The sequence below is a fragment of the Arvicola amphibius genome, chromosome 8 (assembly GCF_903992535.2).
Source record: "Arvicola amphibius chromosome 8, mArvAmp1.2, whole genome shotgun sequence".
Lineage (NCBI taxonomy): Eukaryota > Metazoa > Chordata > Mammalia > Rodentia > Cricetidae > Arvicola > Arvicola amphibius.
The window spans coordinates 106,623,594-106,642,879 of NC_052054.1; the positions used below are offsets into that span (position 1 = coordinate 106,623,594).

Sequence of the window (19,286 nt, forward strand, 5' to 3'; positions counted from 1 at the left end):
ATTCAAACACATGGAATGCTCAGTCTCTTTAACATATCTAATCTCTTTAGAATCCCAAACCCTCCCAATTGTGGGCTCCTGTAAAAACTCAAAATTAAGTTAAATACTTTCTTACTTCAAGAAACCAGGGCACAGTCACAATGAGATGAAAGGAAAACCAAACTCCAACTGTAAATAACTAAGTATCCAATGTCTGGGATCCACTTTTGATCTCTGGGTTCCTCCAAGGGGCTTGGTTCACATTCTTGTCTCCACTCTGTGCAGCACACACAGTTTGTCTTCTAGGCTCTGGCCGGCTCTGCATCATTGCTGCTGTTCTTGGTGATCATCCTATGGTACTGGCAGCTCCATAATGCTGGGGTCTCCTGCTGTAAATGGGCTGCACTTTCACAAATAGTCCCTTCTGGTGTGTATTCACGGTGCCAAGCCTCAACTTCTCTACATGATCCCTTTAGTCCTGGGTCTTCAACTCTGCTGAGGCTGCATCTTACCAGTGGCCTCTCCTGTCCTCTTAAAGTGCCAAACCTCAACTGCTCCCCATGACCCTCTCATCCCTTCAAAACCAGAAACACCTGATTGACTCTTACACTACCAAGTTCAGTTTCCAGCAGTGTTTTTGTCAGTGATTTGTCCTTTATTTCTCTGTCAATCATTCCTGGACATTCAGTATAAAAATAGTTGCCCCTGTTCCTTCTTTTTGACAGTCTTCTCTCTTTTGACTCCATTCATTAATTCACAGATTGACCACTATGGCTGAACTCACCACTCACAGTAATGACTACAACTGCACACCACAGTGATGGCAACAACTGACCACCACAGTAACCACTACGGCTGAGCCTCAGTGAAAACTACAAGTGCCCATCACCATGACCACTGTGGCTGTTAATTACAGTGAAAACTACAACTGACCACATCAGTGACAACAACAGTAATGAGTATGATCAACCATCACAGTGAACACTGCAACTGACCAGCACAGAGACCACTGTTAGTGACCCTCACAGTGAGCACCTAGCTAACCATATCAACAGTCACCACAGTGACCACTATGACTGACCACTATAGTGAACAAATACAGCTGAGCACCCTAATGACAACCACAGTGACCACCATAGTTATTGAGGTGGTCAGTTGTACTGTTCACTGTCATGATTAGTCTCTCTCTCTTTCACTCTTCACACACGTATGTGCATAGTACATTTGTATGTTACAGGATATATATATATATATGATCTGTGCTAGTGCATGTCCACATGTGCAGGTGCATGTGTGCAGGGGAATATACATGGGATTGCATGTTGACCCCAGGGGACAACCTTGGTGCCATTCTACAGTCACACTCCTCCTTTTGTCACAGAATCTTTCCTTTGCCTTGGACTTTCTGTGTAGGCCAGCCTGGTTGGTCAGTGAGCCCCAGGGATCCTCCTGTTTCTACCTCCTCTGAGCTGGGATTACAAGCATGTGGGGCACACTTTGCTCTCTCTCTCTCTCTCTCTCTCTCTCTCTCTCTCTCTCTCTCTCTCTCTCTCTCTCTCTCTCTCTCCCTCTTGACAAGAAAGGTTTTGGGGATCAACTTTAGGACCTTTCAGCATTTTATCAACTGAAATTTGTCCCTAGCCATGTGTGTGTTTGTGTGTATGTGTGTGTGTGTGTGTGTGTGGTATATGTATGTATCCATGCACAAGGAGGCCAGAAGCTGACATTGGTGTGTCTCCACATTCTCCTCTATAGTAATATTTTATTTATGTTTTAATAAATGATAAATTAATCTAATAGGTAAATAAAGATCAGAAGGGTAAAGTTAAGTCACTAGAGTTCAGGCAGTGGTGGCACACACCTTTAATCCCAGTGTTTGGGAGAGGAGACAGAGGCAGATTGATCTTTATGAGATCAAGGCCCCTCACAAGATCAATGCAGAAACAAATCCAGGTGATAGTGGCTCACATCTTTAATCGCAGTACTTGGGAGTCATATGCTTTTAATCCCAGCACTAGAGGGAATATAAAATGGGAGGAGAGAAAAGGCTTAGTTTGCTTAGTTGGCTTAGTCTGCGGTTGCCCAGCCTTCTCTAGTGGCTTGGCTGCTTTGCTTTTCTGTTTTTTGGGGTTGAACCCCAATTTCTGACTCTGGGTTTTTATTATTTGTACTAAATTCCACATTATTTATTGATGTAGGGTCTCTCAGTTTTCCCAGGATCTTTCCTAATTTGACTAGTCAGGCTAGCCATCTTGTCCAGGGGATCCCATCCCTGCCTCCCTTACAGTGGGGTTACAGGTAAACTGCCACACCCACCTGGGTTTATGCTGGTGATAATAATCTGAACACTGGTTAGTTATGTAAGGTTCTGATACATTCATCTGAATGTTATGTGGTCCTGACTACTTCTTTGGATTCTGATCATGGAAACACAGCTTTCTTCCTCCTATTATACACAATAGTCACTGATTGTGAAACACGTGGGTTGCTAGATTTGAGTATTCCCTTTTTTAAACTCTTACACATTTATATGTTACTTACCTTTACTAATGGGAATAGCAAGAGTTAGTCTGCCCAAATTTCAAGGCTGTTATGATCTTGCTAAAAATATGCTGAGATAATATAATATAATCTAACTAGGTGGTAAAGGACATCTATCAAAAACTATGCTAAATTTGATGATGGTTGGTCTGAGATTTTTATTTGTGTCTATAATTTCATGCTAGGCTAGTTGTAGTTTGAGTCTTTTACAGTTACACATGACCCTAGGTATATAGGATCTTTGTGTTACTAGGTATCTCGGTCAAGGTTCTATTGCTGTGAAGAGACACCATGACCATGGCAACTTTTATAATGAAGTACATTTAATTGGGGCTGATTTACAGATTCAGAGGTTTAGTTCATTATCATCATGGCAGAAAGCATGGCAACACAAAGGAAGACAGGGTGCTGGAGAAGTAGCTGAGCGTTCTACATCTGAATCAGCAGGCAGCAGGAAGAGATGATACTGGGCTTGGCTTGATCATATGAAACACCGAAGTCCACCCCACAGTGACATACTTCCTCCAACAAGTCCACACCCCCTCCAACAGGGCCATACCTCCTAAACTCTGTCAAGTAGGCAATAACCAAATGTTCAAATATATGAGCCTATGGGGGCATTCCTATTCAAATCACCACAGTAAGTATGTTAGTGGGTGTAAAAATACCATTATTTTGCTATTTATTTCTCCCACATCAGGAATATATAAGTATGTAAATTTAGTTCATATGATTTAGCTGTTAAACACGAGTTCATCTTCACTTCCTGCTTCCTACACTTTCTAAAATTAAAAAGGATTTCCCAGGATAGCTGGATACACATCAGCTATAACACGGAGAATGAAATGTGTCTAGTCACAGTGGCCTTCAGTCATCAGATTGTTGACATCCTATGGTCCAAGGCTGGGCATGCTAATCTTCTACACCTGATCCACATCTTAGGTATTCCTGAGATTTCTCCCAAGCACTCAGTTCAGAAGATGAACTACTGCATATTCCTGCAGGAAGAAGGAAAATTCCTGAACAGTGCTAGTCTTCAGAACCAATCCAGCAAGAGATTGTTAACTAGAAAAAAAGGGCTGGAAAATTAGCTCAGTCGGTAAAGTGTTTGCCACTAAGCATAAGGACCTGAGTTCTGATCCTGAATACTTGTGTAAAAACCTGGGTGCAGCATTGAGCATCTATGATCCCAGAGCTAAGGAGCTATAGACAGGAAGGTCCCTGAAGCCCACTCACCAGCCACCCTCACTGTATCAGTGAGTTCCAGGTTCAATGTGATACACTTGTTCCAAAATGAGGCAGAGAGATAGACGATGATATTTAACATCACCTCCTGGTATCTACACATATGCAGGAACACACACACAAATAGAAACCTGTATGAATGTGTAGGAAGGCTCAATCTCGCTAAATTGAAGGGTAACTGGGAAGGGATAGTCCTGCCAGCCTGTGATGGAGAGGATGGGCAGGGTTGGGTAATCCTGCAGCCTGTGTGAGAAGGGTAGGACAGACTTGCAGTTTATTTGGGAGGCATAGAGACAATGCCGTCAGCAGGCCAACCTTCCCTTTATCTGAGCTGTTGGTCAAACTTGCTCCAGAAACTGTTCCCAATGCTGGGGCTGGGACCAACTTTGCCCTGTTGGCCATTCTCTTCTGTGATTGTTTCTTAGACCTCATGCCCTTTCTGAGGTTATTTGTGCACCATCTGCTTCCATTTCTGTTTGCTATGGAGTCTTGGGCATGGTGGGTGACAATCTTTAAGGTCTCAGGCCCTAGATGATCACGTGAAATGAAGTGACCTCTCCCCCCAGGATCAACATCATCCTCTTTACTTGGGTGAAAAGCTCGTACTGTTGACTGCTTTTGAGACCTGTGTGCCACAGCCCACGGCTCCCACTCACCTGAACCAAAAGCATCGCGTGAGTGATCCACCATCCAGGCTAACACTCTTTTGCTTGAAAGGAAGTCTAGGCTTTAGTTACAGAGAGGAGTATTTGCTACATCTAGAATTTTAAATTGTTCTTACTTGTCCTTTGTCTTTTCCTGGTGCTCGAGCTGTCAGTATGAGACGTACCTGGAAAGAAAAGGGAAAAGAAAACCAACAATGTAGAACCAAAATGGCCACAGGAATTACCTGAAGACTTAAGAAGTCAATATCGAGAATATCTCCTTAAATGGACAGCATTTGAACTACAAAGATGCATTCATGATCTTTCCTGTTTCTTTCCTTCCAGAAGGATAGAGACCCACAGCCATTTAATCCTCACTGCAAATCATCCCACAAATTCAATACTGGGGGGCTGGGGAGTGTGGCCATACGTAAGAAGAAGATGACTGTCACTCGTCTATGGCGATCGCATTAAGCCCCGATTCATGACGATTTTGAAGGAATAAGTGAGGACATGGCCGCTCCTAGGTAAGGCTGAGGAGGAGGTTTATTGTGAATGTGAGGGAGATGTTCTGGGATAATCCTTTCTGTACACGGTGAAGATGTGTCTTTGCCAAGGCACCTTCCGATGGGTTTAATAAAGGAGTTGACTGGCTGGTAGCTAGGCAGGAGGTATAGGCGGGACAGCCAGACAGAGCATGGTGGGAGCAAGAAGGGTGGAATCTCAAAAGTCAGGGAGACAGAGAGGGAAGCAAGACGAATGTGCTGCGTGTAAAGAAGGTACAGCCACGTGGCAAAGGGTAGATAAGAATTACAGGCTAATTTAAAATGTAAGAATTAGCTAGTCACCAGCTTGAGCTATCACCCGAGCATTTATAAATAATAATAAGTTTCTGAATGATGATTTGCTGAGACACAGAGCAACTCTGCCTACAGGAAGAGAACAGCCACAAGCATCTGGAAGGGTCCAGACTGAACCAGGTCAGCAGACTGAATCAGGTCATGGAGTTGGGGGTGAGGGGAGGGAAAATCCGGGAGTAGAGACGGCCAGTGGCCAAGAGACCAAGAGAGCTAGAGACCAGGCGACCAAAATGGCTGCCCCTATACAGGATCAGAAGCTGGGGGAAGGGAAGCAAGGCCCTGTTCCTGGGAGGGAGAAGTTTAGGGTAGGGGTGAGGTGATAAGTGTTGGGAGGAGCCACAGGTACTGAGTGAGACTTGTCTTGGGTTTCATTGACACATTACACATTTCTTTTTATAAAAAAAAAGGTACAGATGAGAGAATGGTCTCCCAGGGGGCCTGTTGTGCAGTGCTGTGTGGTCAGAAGCAACCACAGCAGAGAGCTTGAGACTCTGATGTCCTGGGTGCAGACGAGCTGGTCTTATGCTTTGCACCCAGCTCACTGCTTAGTACTCAGCTCCAGGCTTCTGATAGAATCATTTTCTTTCCTTCTTTTTTGTTTTGTTTTTGCTTGTTTATTTCTGAGACAGGGTTCCTCTGTGTAGCCCTGTCTGTCCTGGAACGCACTCTGTAGACCAGGCTGGCCTCAAACTCACAGAGATCCACCTGCCGCTGCCTCCAGTGCTGGCATTAAAGGTCTGCACCACCACCACCTGGTTACTTTCTGGATTCAGAAGAGTTGTGATCACGGAGCTGAGGAGATGACTCAGATGACTCAGTGGCTTTGACTCAGAATTCCCGTTTAAAAAGAAAAGCTGGCTATGGTGACATGCACTTGTAACTGCAGTGCTGGGGAGATGGAGACAGACAGGTCCCTGGGCTCACTGACCAGCCGACCTAGCCTGCTTGGTGAGCTCCAGGCCAGTGAGAGACTCTGTCTCATAAATAACCAGGGGTCACACCTGAGAAATGATACCTGAAGAATATTACCTCAGGTTTATCTCTCAGCTACACAGACAGGCACACAGACACAGACACACACACATACACACACAGAGAGAGACACACACACAGACACACACACATATACATACACACACAGGAGAGACAGAGAGAGAGACAGACAGACAGACAGACAGACAGACAGAGGCAGAAAGAGTGTGTTATGCTCAGCTCCTCACTGTAGAAATGTGGCTAGCTGACAATATCAATTTGGGAACCATGAAAGAAGAAAAGTCTAGAAAGAGGAAACTAGGAAAAATTTGCAAAGCTCTGAAATTCCAGTACAAGAATGCCCCTACCCTTGGAGCTCATGATCCTACCTTAGGTTTACTATTTTATCTTATGAGCTAACCCTGAAGGTGAGAATCTTCACACCACACTTTTCTTTTCCTTGTTCCTTTTGGGGTCTCCTGTGACGTTTGCATCTTTTCAACATGTTTTGACAGCATTGCTTTTCTCTTGGGGTAATTGTGGGAGTGTTAAATAAAGATGGTGGGCCTTCTATTTCTCTGATGACCATTGGGAACAGGGCCAGGCAACTCTTCCACCTAAAAATCTGTACTAAAAATTGAACTTCTACTAAATATTAGAAAGACTTTTAATATATGAATGAAATCACTAACTTCTTTGGATTCACCCGATACAGCAGTTAGCCTGCCTGATCAACTTAGAAGTTAAAGCAGGAATTACCTAAAATCAAAACCAAACTTGTATTGTACTTTGAAGAATAGGGCCAAGAAGAATCTCTTGTTGAACACACAGTTCAACCATCTTAAAGAGTCTTCATTTTCTCTTACCTCTTCTCCTATGTATGTGTGTGGATCTAGGAGGATTTCTGGAATTTACAGGCTCTGTAAGATAAAAAGGAAAAAAACTATTATGTCATGGAAGATTATTTTAAGATGTGTTTCATTTGTTTATGCTGTGTTTAATGATGCAAAGATGTGTTGCCTTCTTTTATGTTACATTTGTTAACTCTGTGAAGCTGTGTTACTCTGCCTTCCTAAAACACTGAGAGAGAGGCAGGAGAAAGGATAGGTGGGGCTAGCAGGCTGGGAGAATAAACAGAAGGAGAAATCTGGGAAGGGTAAGGAGAAAGAGGGAGAAAAGGAGGAGAGGAAGATGCTAGCAGACAGTTACCCAGCCCCCAGCTCCCCAGCCCCCAGCTCCCCAGCCCCCAGCTCCCCCAGCCCCCAGCTCCCCAGCCCCCAGCTCCCCAGCCCCCAGCTCCCCAGCCCCCAGCCAACCACACAGTAAGTGTGAAAATGAGACTACAGTAGTAAGAAAAAGACAAACGTCTACAGGCCAAAGGTAGATGGGTTGATTTAAGAAAAGCTGGCAAGAAACAAGCCAAGCTAAGGCTGGGCATTTATAATTAATAATAAGCCTCTGTGTGTGTGTGTGATTTATTTTGGAGCTGGGTGGCGGTTCCCCCAAAGGACCCAAGAATAAAGAGTAAAAAGAGCAAAAAAATCCAAAAGAGTATAAAAAGTAATAAACAAAACAACCAACAAAACACCGTTATTTGTACTCAAAGTTAATTTTTTGGCTCTGCATCAAATGAGCCTGTGTTCCCAGGACAGTCTGAAGGAATGCTTCTCTTGTATTGAACCTGGTTCCAGAGGCCCCGTGTCTGAGACTGAACCCATCCTGGATTGCGCTTTAATTCTTTGTGGTCGTTTGTCCATGGCTCTCGAGCACCAGTAGCTCTAGTTTTCTCAAGTATAAATGAGCAACAGCCTAGTTCCCACGGCTCCCTGCTAAGGTTCTGTGATGACCAGACGACTACTTTCTTCGTTAAAATCCGATTAAAAAAAACTTAAAATATGCCAACATTATTAACCATAATTTAGACAGACATATCTGTAGTTGCTTTAAAAAAGATTTAAGGATTCTGCTGAGCCAAGTTTGGCCTTTTCGTGTGCACCCGCTGCCCCCAGCTGCATGTAGGCGGTGCCCAACCCCTCCCTGTAGAGGCAGAGGACCGCCCAGCTCAGAAGCTGGCTTACCAGAAGGAGCCCAAAATGCTGGGCCCCAGGGACTAGAGGGAGGAGGGGGGGGTGATGGAAGGAGGAGGAGGAGGAGGAGAAGGGGGTAGGAGGAGGAGAAGGGGGTAGGAGGAGGAGAAGAAGGGGGAGGGGGCAGGGGAGGAGGACATGGAGAAAGAAAAGTCTCATCGTGGAAGGCAAGGGAGAAAAGAAGAAAGTAGAAAGATTAACAATGCAAGTGTCTTCCTTACAAAGAGAGCCATTTACAATTACACAAGGGAAGGGTAAGAAACTTTGTGAAATTGGAAGGATACATTTCTTTCTGAGTAAGAAAAAAAAAACCAGATGAACTCAGAAATCTACACAAACTGCTTTACAACAGACCAGGCACGAGTCCTCATTAAAGAAGAATGTGGGTCAGTTCAGTGGCTTTCCATTTGAAAAAGGCAGTACCCAGTATAAAAAGAGGGAAGAAATGCTGAAAAAGTTCAGAAATGCCATGTTAAAGAGCATCTGTGAGGTTCTTGATTTAGAGAGATCAGGCGTGAAGAGCAAACTAGTGAAGGGGATCTTGAATTTCTTAATGCATCCAAAGCCTTCTGGCAAACCATTGCCAAAATCCAAAAAATCTTCAAGCAAAGGTAGCAAAAAGGAACGGAACAACAAGGAAGTCAAAGCAAACCAAATGTCCTGGAATGAGAAGAAAAATAAAGAAGAGTCTTCAGAAGATGAAGAGAAAGAAAGAAGAGGAGCAACCACCAAAAAAGACAGCCATAAAAGAAAGAGCAAAACAGAGCTGCTGCTGAAAGTAACACGTCTGTAAAAAGTGCTAATGTCAAGAAGGCAGAGAGCAGCACTACCAAGGGGAATCAAACAGTTCCAGAAAAGAATCTGAATCTGAAGATAGTTCCGATGATGAACCATTAATTAAAAAACTGAAAAAAAAAAAAACACCTACAGATGAAGAATGAAAGGAAACAGTGGAGAAATTACTGACTGATGCTAACTTGGAAGAAGTCACAATGAAGCAGATTTGCAAAGAAGTGTATGAAAACGATCCCGCTTACAATTTAACTGAGAGGAAAGACTTCATTAAAACAACCGTAAAAGAGCTAATCTCTTAAACTAGAGGACAGACGGCTTGCTCTCGGATTTGAAGATATGATTTATACCAGAAAAGAGAATGTGTTTTCTTTTTTAAGTCTACTGTTGGTAGAGCCTGCTGCTGACCCTGGAGTATTAAGCATATCTGAGCTTGCTGTTTTAAATCACATTTCCTTGCAGTTTTCAGTTTAAGTCTTGCATGGCAGTAATCGTTTCTTGTTTTATAGTAGTACATTTTGGATTTCTTTATTGTAAGGTCGTAGATTTCTGAACCGTTGTGGATTTTAGTGCATTTAATGTTAGCTTAAGACACTTTTAATCAAAGCAAAAACTATTATAACCAGCATTTATACGTGCAGAGATATTGCAGTATTTAGTATATGAAATATGTTGAATACATCTTCTGTCAGTGTGAACGTAGTGGCAGTTTGTCCATCACATTAGAGCACAGCCGTGCAGATGACCGAGTTGGAACTTTTTCTGCATGCCAAGTTGTCAGCATGACAGAAGTAACAGATGTTATTTTTGTATTTTTAAAAACCAATTTGTTGTATATAATTTTTTAAATTTCTTTTGTGCAGATCAATTTTTAAGCTCATGTAGGTAGGCGTCTTTACACTTGTAACTAAAGAATGTCAGTGTTCAGCCAGGCAGCATGACAGAGTGGTCAGTTCAGTGGTGGCAGCACTGAAGGGGACTGTCCACTGTCCACTTCTGCTTTGCTCTGAAAGTGTCGTCAATTTGTGGTATGTTTAGTGTCATAGAAATTTTATATTGAGGATAAACCAAAATCAACATATCAGAGTTTCAACAAACTGAGAAAGGGTGAGCACACTTGGCTTATATATAAGTGAATTGATAGTAACTAGTAACTAAACTTCTTTGATCATTATAACAATTATGATTAAAGTATCAGATGTAATGCCAGAAGATGGTATATGAGCAGTGTAGGGTAACTCTTATTAAAAGTATCAGATTGTAATGCTGGAAATGTAGGCATCTTTGAAAATATTTCTCAAAAATCATACATTAAATTTCTTTGAAATATTATAGAAATGAAGGCTGTTTGATTTTTAAATTTTAGTCAATCAAGTAAATACAGTCTGCACCTGAATTTAAATTTTGTCTTTTGACTGTCCTAATAACTTATTTCTGAATTATAAAAATAAGCTGCTTTGACAAGAGTGACAATTAATGTACCAACTGAATGTTTAATTTCTGCATCGTAAATCAGATATATTAATGTTGAGCATTAACAGGTATTGTCACATATTTGACTTTAGTATGCATAGAGTGAAATGGAACAAGTAACTAAATGGGGACTAAAATTGGCTTTACTTTTAAATACTTTGTTATAAATCAAGAATAAATTGATATTTTTAAAAAGATTTAAACGTTTTATTTTGCACATGATTGTTTGCTTGTCTGTGCATCACATGCATGCTTGGCGCCCTTGGAGATCAAAAGAGGATGCCAGCCCTGCAGAGAGAGTTTAGGTGCCGGGAACCAAACCTGAATTCTCTGCAGGAACAGTAAGTGCTTTTAACTGCTGAGCCACCTCTGCAGCCCTTATGCTGTGGGACAATGGTCTGTACCCTGTCACTTGTATCATTGTTAATAAAATGCTGATTGACCAGTCGCCAGGCAGGAAGTAGAGGCGGGACAATGAGAACATGAGAACTCTGGGAAGAGGGAAGTTTAAGTCCATCCCAGCCTCAGAGAAAGCAAGATGTGACTGCCTCACCAAAAATGGTACCGAGACATGTGGTTAACTCACATGGGCTAAAATAAGTTATAAGAATTAGTTAATAGAAGAGCCAGTCAGTTTATAATTGATGTAGATCTCTGTGATTCTTTGGGACTGAATGACTGCAGGACCCGACAGAACAGAGAAACCCCAGACTTATCATATCTGCTTGATATGTAAATAGCACAAATTATTGTTTGTAGACTTTCTAAGCTAATGACAAATGACACTGTTATCAATAAACAGAAGAATTGTATTCTTATTATACTCTATAAACTATAAAGCCACTGCAGAAACTAAATGTGCTATTTCAACTCTTTGGTAATAATAGGTACAATCTCATGGAGTAAAGAGAGTATCCTTTTACTAGTTTATTTATTTATTTATTTATTTTTGCTATATTTTATTTTATCTCTCAGCTGCTTGTCCGGATAAATCATTCTCTGGTGAGTTTGGATTTTCTGATAAGATCAGAGAAGAAGAATGCAAAAAGTGGTACCCTAGAGTTGCAGAATCAAGGCTTATGGAGAATGCTTGGATTACAATTCGAGCCATTACAGTTCGATTTGGACATCCCACCGTCTAGAAGTTGCAATCCTAGCCAACTTCTGGTACAATCTAGTGTCTTGAGCATGTGACTTCACAGGCCCCCTTTCCCTCATTTGATTCTAAGTCATGGATACTGATCACTATACCAACTAGTTGAATTATCTGGAATCCCCTGGTTGTGAACAAAAAAATCAATTTAGTAGGAAATTCCCTAATAAGAAATTTTAGAAATACCCTGAATCTGCTTAAAAAGCCTGGCCTCCATCCATGCACATGGGTCTGCCTTTCTAAATTACCAGAACAGTAGGTTAGTGAAAACTCCATTTTGATGTGTAAGGCAGACACAATTCAATGTCAAGGGGCCATCTGAAATCACTTGGCCTTTTTCTTCCTAAGACTTGACTTCCTACTCACCCCCACCCCACCCCTGCCCATCTTTTTGAATTCCCATCATCTCTTGTGTTTCCTGTAGGAAAACTTGGAAAGTCTTATGTTGAAGAGCCTGAAGAGATAGTTCAGTTGGTAAGGTTCTTGACACACAAGCATGAAGACATGAGTTGGATCTGTACAATCCATGCTAACTCACACATGCAATCCCAGAGCTAGAGAGACTCATTGGCTAGACAGTATAGCTAAATTTGTGAGTTCTAATGCCCCCCCATGAGAGACCCTCTCTCAAAAAGCAAGGTAAATGTCTCTTTAAGAGTAGCACCTGATACTGACCTCTGGCCTCTACAAGTACACACACGTGTGAATGCACACACATACACACACAGACACACACACACACACAAACACAGAGAGACCTTGAAAATCTTACGTTGAACAATTGCCATTGATCTGATACTTCCCACATTTCTATGAAAAATATTATTTTACTTTTGAACCATAGACACAGAGTGTATTTGTAGTCTAAAACCTAAAATACATTTCTACTTTTAAAAGATACATGAAAGCCAGGCAGTGGTAACACACGCCTTTTATCCCAGTAATTGGGGAGGTAGAGGCAGGAGGATCTCTATGAGTTCAAAGCCAGCCTGGTCTACAAGGCTAGTTTCAGCACAGGCTCCAAACCTACAGAGAAACCTTGTCTCGAAAAAACAAAAACCAACCAACCAACCAAACAAACAAAAAACCCCACAAACAAAAGCAAAAATAAACAAACAAAAGACACATGAACAACTAAAATGAAGGCAGCATTGCAAAGTTTGCTCTTTTGTAACCTTAAGACGGAGAAGTGTTTTCATTTGACCTCAGGTTTTGTCCTAGTGTGTTTTCCCTGAGGAAGCACATGTCTAAAGTCTTCTTGATCTAGGAAAGGAATCACCAAGGGGCACACTATAGAATCTTAATCTTCCAACAACCCAGATAGGGCTGAGATAATCAAGCCTTTCTAGTCTCCCCCACCCTGTGTGTGTGTGTGTGTGTGTGTGAGAGAGAGAGAGAGACAGAGAGAGAGAGAGAGAGAGAGAGAGAGAGAGAGAGAGAGAGAGAGAGAGAGTCCTGTGCAGCCAAGAATGACCTTGAGCCACTGACCCTCCTGGCTCCACCACCAGAGTGCTGGCTTACAGGTTCATGACATCACACCCAGAAACCTTCCTATCCCACAGTTTAGGAAAGAAACTACTCAGTACCCAGGATGACAGTCTCATACTCCATTAGACTTTGGAGAATACATAGACACATATCATCTGTGACTGGTTTTCTTCAACTAGGAGAAAAGGACGTCTATGTGTGTTCTAGTTGTTCTTTAAGGATGTTATAAAGAAAGAAGTGCGCGTTATTTGTAAAGTCTTTTGAAAAATCGCTCCAAAGCCAAGACTTGATGAAGAATTTTGTTAGGGACAGTACTTTGGGTTTCAGAATGTTTTATCTTGAGCTTCTATTTCTGTTTACTTAACCACATAGCTGTATGAGTTGTTTTTGGACTCTAGTCTGAGTTTCTGCTTAGAGGAACTATGATCTTCTAATAAAGGAGTGGGAAGCCTTTTGCTTTCTATAGAAATCATTGGATGAGTCTAACGCTTAATAAACATGATAATTAGTTTAAGAAACAAACTCACTGAGGCCAGAGGGCTCAGAGACGGCTCAGTGGTTAAAGTGCCTGTTGTACAAGCACGAGGACCTGAACCCAAGATGTGCAGTCAGACACTGTAGAATGGACTGTAATCCTAGGGTCCATACAGCAGGACAGGTAGCCAAGACAGAATCTGTGGAAGACTGTGGTCCAGCTAGCCTGGCATATATGTTAATGAACAAGAGGTTAGGTCTCAAACAAAGTAGAAGGTGAGGATGAGCACCTGGGATTGTCTTCTGACCTCCATGAACATACACACCAGTACTTGTACACATGAACATATGCCCAAGTGTGCATGCGCACACATATGCACGCACATATACATACACATGTCTGTTTCTATTGCGTTAAAAATGGATGACTCTATCTATTAATAGGATAAGATTAATCCCCCGAAGTGTATGCAATGATTTCCCTGCATTTTCCAAAAGAATCAAGTGAAATTCAATGGACAGAACTGGTTTCAGGGATCCATCACACAGAACAGACTCAGAACAAAACCCATCATAAAACAGTAGCTTGAGAGCAGATGCCCACAACATGTCTTGCTCTCTGGGCTTCCTTACTTGACTGGCAGGTGGCTGAGGTGGATTCCTCTGAGCAGCTGTTTTCATCATCAGAATTATCTCTGGTAAGGTCTGCACGAAGGCAAGAAAGAAAAGTGCCTTAAGCATCTTAGTGTAGTTGAACATTTTTGGACTGCCAGTTCCCAGATAATAATATAGAGACTTCCTATTAATTATGAAAGCTTGTCCTTAGCTTAAGCTTGTTCCCAACCAGCTCTTAAAACTTTAACCTGTTTAATCTATGCTTTGCCACATGGCTCATTGCCTTTCCTCAGTACAGAACTTTCAACTTCCTCTGCTGGCAAATCCCCACCTCTGAGATTCTTCCCTGAGTTTCCAGCTCAGCCCAGAAGTACTGCCTGTTGTCTCCCGCCTAGCTATTGGCCATTTAGCTCTTTATTAAATCAATCCAAAGATGCCTTATGCAGGTGAGGTAACACAGTGACACATCTTCACCCAGTGTGATCAAATATCCCGCAACACCTTAGCGGTGACAGCAGGCACACACGGTAGAGAACACCTGAGCATGAACACTAAGAAGACCTGAATTGCTAACTCCAGGCTGTACACCGTTCCTTTAAGGCTGTGAACACAACTGAGCAAACTGTCATAGAGGTGGTCCCTCCTAGCAACTGACAAGCATCTTGTCTGTACCCTCATTCTGGTTCTCACTTTCCCACACCCTCACCTACCTCTTTTTCACTCCTACTTTGCTCCTTAGCTTTCTTCTTGGCTCTGTTCATCATCCTGTTCTTCATCTGTTCCCTGCGATGGACCTCTTGGTCCTTGGTATGCTTCCCTGCCCATCTCTTCTCACATGTATTTTGGTTCCCTGGTATTTTTTTCTCTCTTCTTAACTCCTACCGACCCTCCCCCCAACACATATACCTGCCTTCTCTTAATTTAGAAAAGAAAGCCTGGCCTCACCATTTATTAGCCTTCATTTCTCATTTCTGCCTTTAATTCCCCCCCACCTTCTTCTGCTAAGCTTAAGGCTGGCTTTGGTGGGCCTCTTTCCCTTCCTGCCTCCACCTGGCTACCTGCACTGCCCCAAAGGACCCTGATGACTTGTCTAAGGCTCTTGCCTGGGATCCTGTAGCAAGTAGGTCAGTCATCCTTACCTATTACCTCAGAGGCCTGACTGTGGTCGGTCCTTGTGTGGGTCTGATGTTCACCGCTCAAGAAAACTGAAAAATTTTCTTGCTTTATATCTACCAGATTCACAGAACAAGGGCGAGTTTTGATTCCATGGCTGAGTAGCTCTGCTCCTGGTCCAAATTACAATGCAGAAGTTATTTTCAGGGACTGAGGAGTCAGTTCAGGCTGCAAAGTGTTTGCTGTGCAAGCATGAGTTCTATTCCCAGGATCCACGTAAAAATGACATCTAACTTGGCATTCATTTGCAATCCCAGCTCTCAGGAGACAGAGACAGGTGGGTCCCAGGGCATCACCGACCAGACAGGCAGTCTAGACCTGTCAGCGAGGTCCAGAACAAAAATAAGAAGTGCATGATAACTGCAAAGCACAACACAACCAGAGGTTGACCTCTGGCCTTAGCACACACATGCACACATGCACATGCAGACGAGTACATGTGTATGCACAGAAACACGCACATATACACACAAAGAATTTTCATTTAACTCCCTAGAAGATCCTTTTGAATATCTGATTAACCCTTTCCCCTCAATCTCCCTCCCACTTCGTTCTTCCCTTCCCTTCTATCCACTGAATCCTTGAATAGAAAATTGGTTTTGATATTTTAAAGATTAAAAAGTAACCAGGCAAGGCCGTACACACCTGCGAACCTGGTACTCTGAATGCTAAGACGGGAGGAATGTTAAGTTCAAGGGCAACCTGGGCTACATAGCAAAACCCTCTTTCAAAAAAATAAATGAAGACAAAATTAAAGTTTTAACTGCAGATTAACATTCATATATAAAAGCAGTATTTAAATGATTGCAAAGAGGAACTATCTCTTGGATCAGAAAAGCAGATGACCGACACCCAAGAGGCCTCTAGGTGACACATTCCACTGTCCCTACAGTAAATCTCAAAGTTAACTATCCTCTCCAGTTTCATAGCCTAAAGTAATTTTGTCGCTTATATAACCAATATGAAAGAAAATTATAACCATGTTAACTTATCTCTGTTCTCAAAGAAGTCAAACACTTCCAGATTGATATATGTACATGTGTGTATATATAAGTTACATATGCATATTAATATGTTTGTGAGATTCTTCTGTATTATTATTTTGTTATTATACAAATATACTGACTTAGGCTGGTAGTGGTGGTTCATGCCTTTGATTCCACTGCTTTGGAGGCAGAGGCAGGTAGAACTTTTAGTTTGAGTTCAGCCAGGTTTACAAAGTAAGTTCCAGGACAGCCAGTCAGGGATATACAGAGAAACCCTATCTTGAAAAAAGAAAGAAACAAACAAACAAATGAAGCCGGGCGGTGGTGGTGCACGCCTTTAATCCCAGCATTCGGGAGGCAGAGGCAGGTGGATCTCTGTGAGTTCGAGGCCAGCCTGGTCTACAAGAGCTAGTTCCAGGACAGGCTCCAAAGCCACAGAGAAACCCTGTCTCAAAACATCAAAAAAAAAAAAAACCCCCAAAAAACAAAACAAAAAAAACAAACAAATGAAAGAAATATGCTGACTTAGTATGCTTTAATTATTTGTTTTTTAAGGTAAACACTGCTGGGAGAATTCTTTCTTATTTGTGTTTTGAATCATTTATTTTTGAGACAGGTTTACATTGTAGCCAAGCCTTGCCTCAAATTACTGAGCCAAGGATGACCTAGAACTCCTGATCTGCTATTTGTCTTCCTCCTCCTGAGTGTATGTATTACACCAGCCTTTCCTGTGTCTTCTGATGAACACACATTTCTCCTCTCCTCTGCTGAAGAATGTCATTGCGGTTTCAAACTTCAGAGATTCTATCCAACTGTTTCCCCAAATCACACAGTTTCCAGAACCAGCAGAAGCCGCAGAGACAGGGCATAGCCAACACAAGAGCCTACAGAGAGTGGGTGTGGTGGGATGTGGTGCTAGGGTACGAGACAAGTGATGGGGACAGGAGCGTGGGTGCCAACCTTCATTGTCACTCTGACAGCCATTTACAAAGAACTCATAGGAAACATCAGTGCTCAGGGGTGAAAAGCTCTCTCTTTACCAAAGGATGTCCATCCTCAATGCTTCTATTCAATAGGACTGTGGATGACCACAGGAACACAGGTGCCCAGCACCATGGTCAGGAAACAAGAAATTCCAAAGAGATGTCACCTCACACCAGTTAGAAAGGCCATCACCAAATAGACAAACAAGAGGAAGTGTTGGTGTTGTGGAGAAATGAAGCCCTGTACGTGTGAGTGGGGTGTATGTGCCTATAGCCATTAGGAAAAAGCAGTATGGAGTTTCCTCAACAACAACTGAAAACAGACCCATCGTGTGATTAGCCAGTCCTCTCTACTGCACACAGAACTCGGGGGATTAAAATCAGTCTGTTAATGAGACGCCTGCACCTGTTACAGCTGGACAAGCTTCACACATGGAGTCAGTGTAAACAGCTGCCAGCATCTGGAGAGAATGTGGTGTTCCCACGGGAGAAACTCCCAGACAGTCTTAAAATGAAGGAGACCGCATCAGCGGAGACAACATGGATGAGCAAGAACACAGCATGAAGCCAGCCAGGCCCAGAAAAGCTAAATGTATATGAGGTAATAGACATAACTTGATGCAGCCTCTTCACAGCCATATGTAAAACAGCATGCTGCCTCTGAAATGAAGTGCGTGCGTGCGTGTGTGTGTGTGTGTGTGTGTGTGTGTGTGTGTGTGTGTGTGGTACTAGGATTGGACCAAGGACCTCACACATGCTAGACAAGCATTCCACCACTGAGCTACACTCCTCCCAACCCCAAATATACATGACACTTTTTTCAATAGTCAAGTTTGAAAACAGTTAAGATTTTTTTAAACAAACAAAGCAAAGCTCTAACAAACACATAGACCATTGACAAACAAAGCCGGGAAGGGAAACAATAGTTACTTTCGTTGCTGCAGGGCAATGGGATGTGAGGCTCCAGGCCTGCATCTCTGTCACTCAGTTGGACTTCTAGTTCACAGGACTCTGGAGATGGAGAGGCCACAGGTGAGATCCCACAGAGCCTCGCTCTTTCTCAGTTTCCACCTTCATCCCTCACCCCGATCTCATCTCTCGTTCCTACTTCTAGCCCCATCTGCACATGTGGCCACCCTGCCCTGGAAGGTATTTGTGCTTCACGACTCCCTAGCCGACCCCTCTGACTCTTGTTTCTTAACTTTTCCAAGTCTTTCCCTCTAGGGTTTCTTTTTCCAACAACCTCCTCCAGGTCTCGACAGTGCATCAAGTGTTTTCTTTGCTTCTTCGTGCCTAAGTGGTTTTCTTCTTGTATCAGACACCAGCGCCTTCCTCTGCTCCCTCCCAGAGCTTGGCCCTTCATGCTAATATTGAGTCCATCTTACCCTCCTGCTCAGAACCTGGGCCTGGCTGTATGGCTGCTTGGGGCCTTTGCAGATCATCAATGTCGTTGCCAGTGGTGTCTCTTCTCAGGTGGTTAATCCTTACTGTTTCATTGAGGTTTTCTGACAGTCCATTTTCAGATAAAACCACAGCTAAAACAGATTTTATTTTGTAAGTATTTTATTTGCACCAGGGCACACATGGCGCGCGCGCGCACACACACACACACACACACACACACACACACACACACACGTATGTATGTATATATGCAGAAAACACACAGAGAGATAAAACAAAAGTGAATTTTCAGAACCATTTTAAAATAAAGTGTTAATTTTAAGAAGTCTCTTTTAAAATGACATATCCCACTTGAAATCCACACAGTAACCCTTCCAAAGTGCCAGAGAGGTGTTTGCAAAGATGAGTCATAGAATA

The 19,286-nt window shown here is 42.7% G+C and overlaps 1 protein-coding gene and 1 pseudogene across 1 annotated transcript in view; one reads left to right on the forward strand and one right to left on the reverse strand.

Annotated features, from left to right (window-relative positions):
- The window catches only part of LOC119821948 (nuclear autoantigen Sp-100-like), a 72,528-nt gene that overhangs the window by 38,663 nt on the left and 14,579 nt on the right, over positions 1-19,286 (reverse strand). The window contains 6 exon segments of the mRNA XM_038341035.1: positions 4,547-4,594; positions 7,108-7,161; positions 14,342-14,413; positions 15,463-15,609; positions 18,396-18,476; positions 18,851-19,000. Of these exon segments, the coding sequence (XP_038196963.1) occupies positions 4,547-4,594; positions 7,108-7,161; positions 14,342-14,413; positions 15,463-15,609; positions 18,396-18,476; positions 18,851-19,000 (552 nt within the window).
- On the forward strand, positions 8,387-9,422 carry LOC119820988 (annotated as a pseudogene).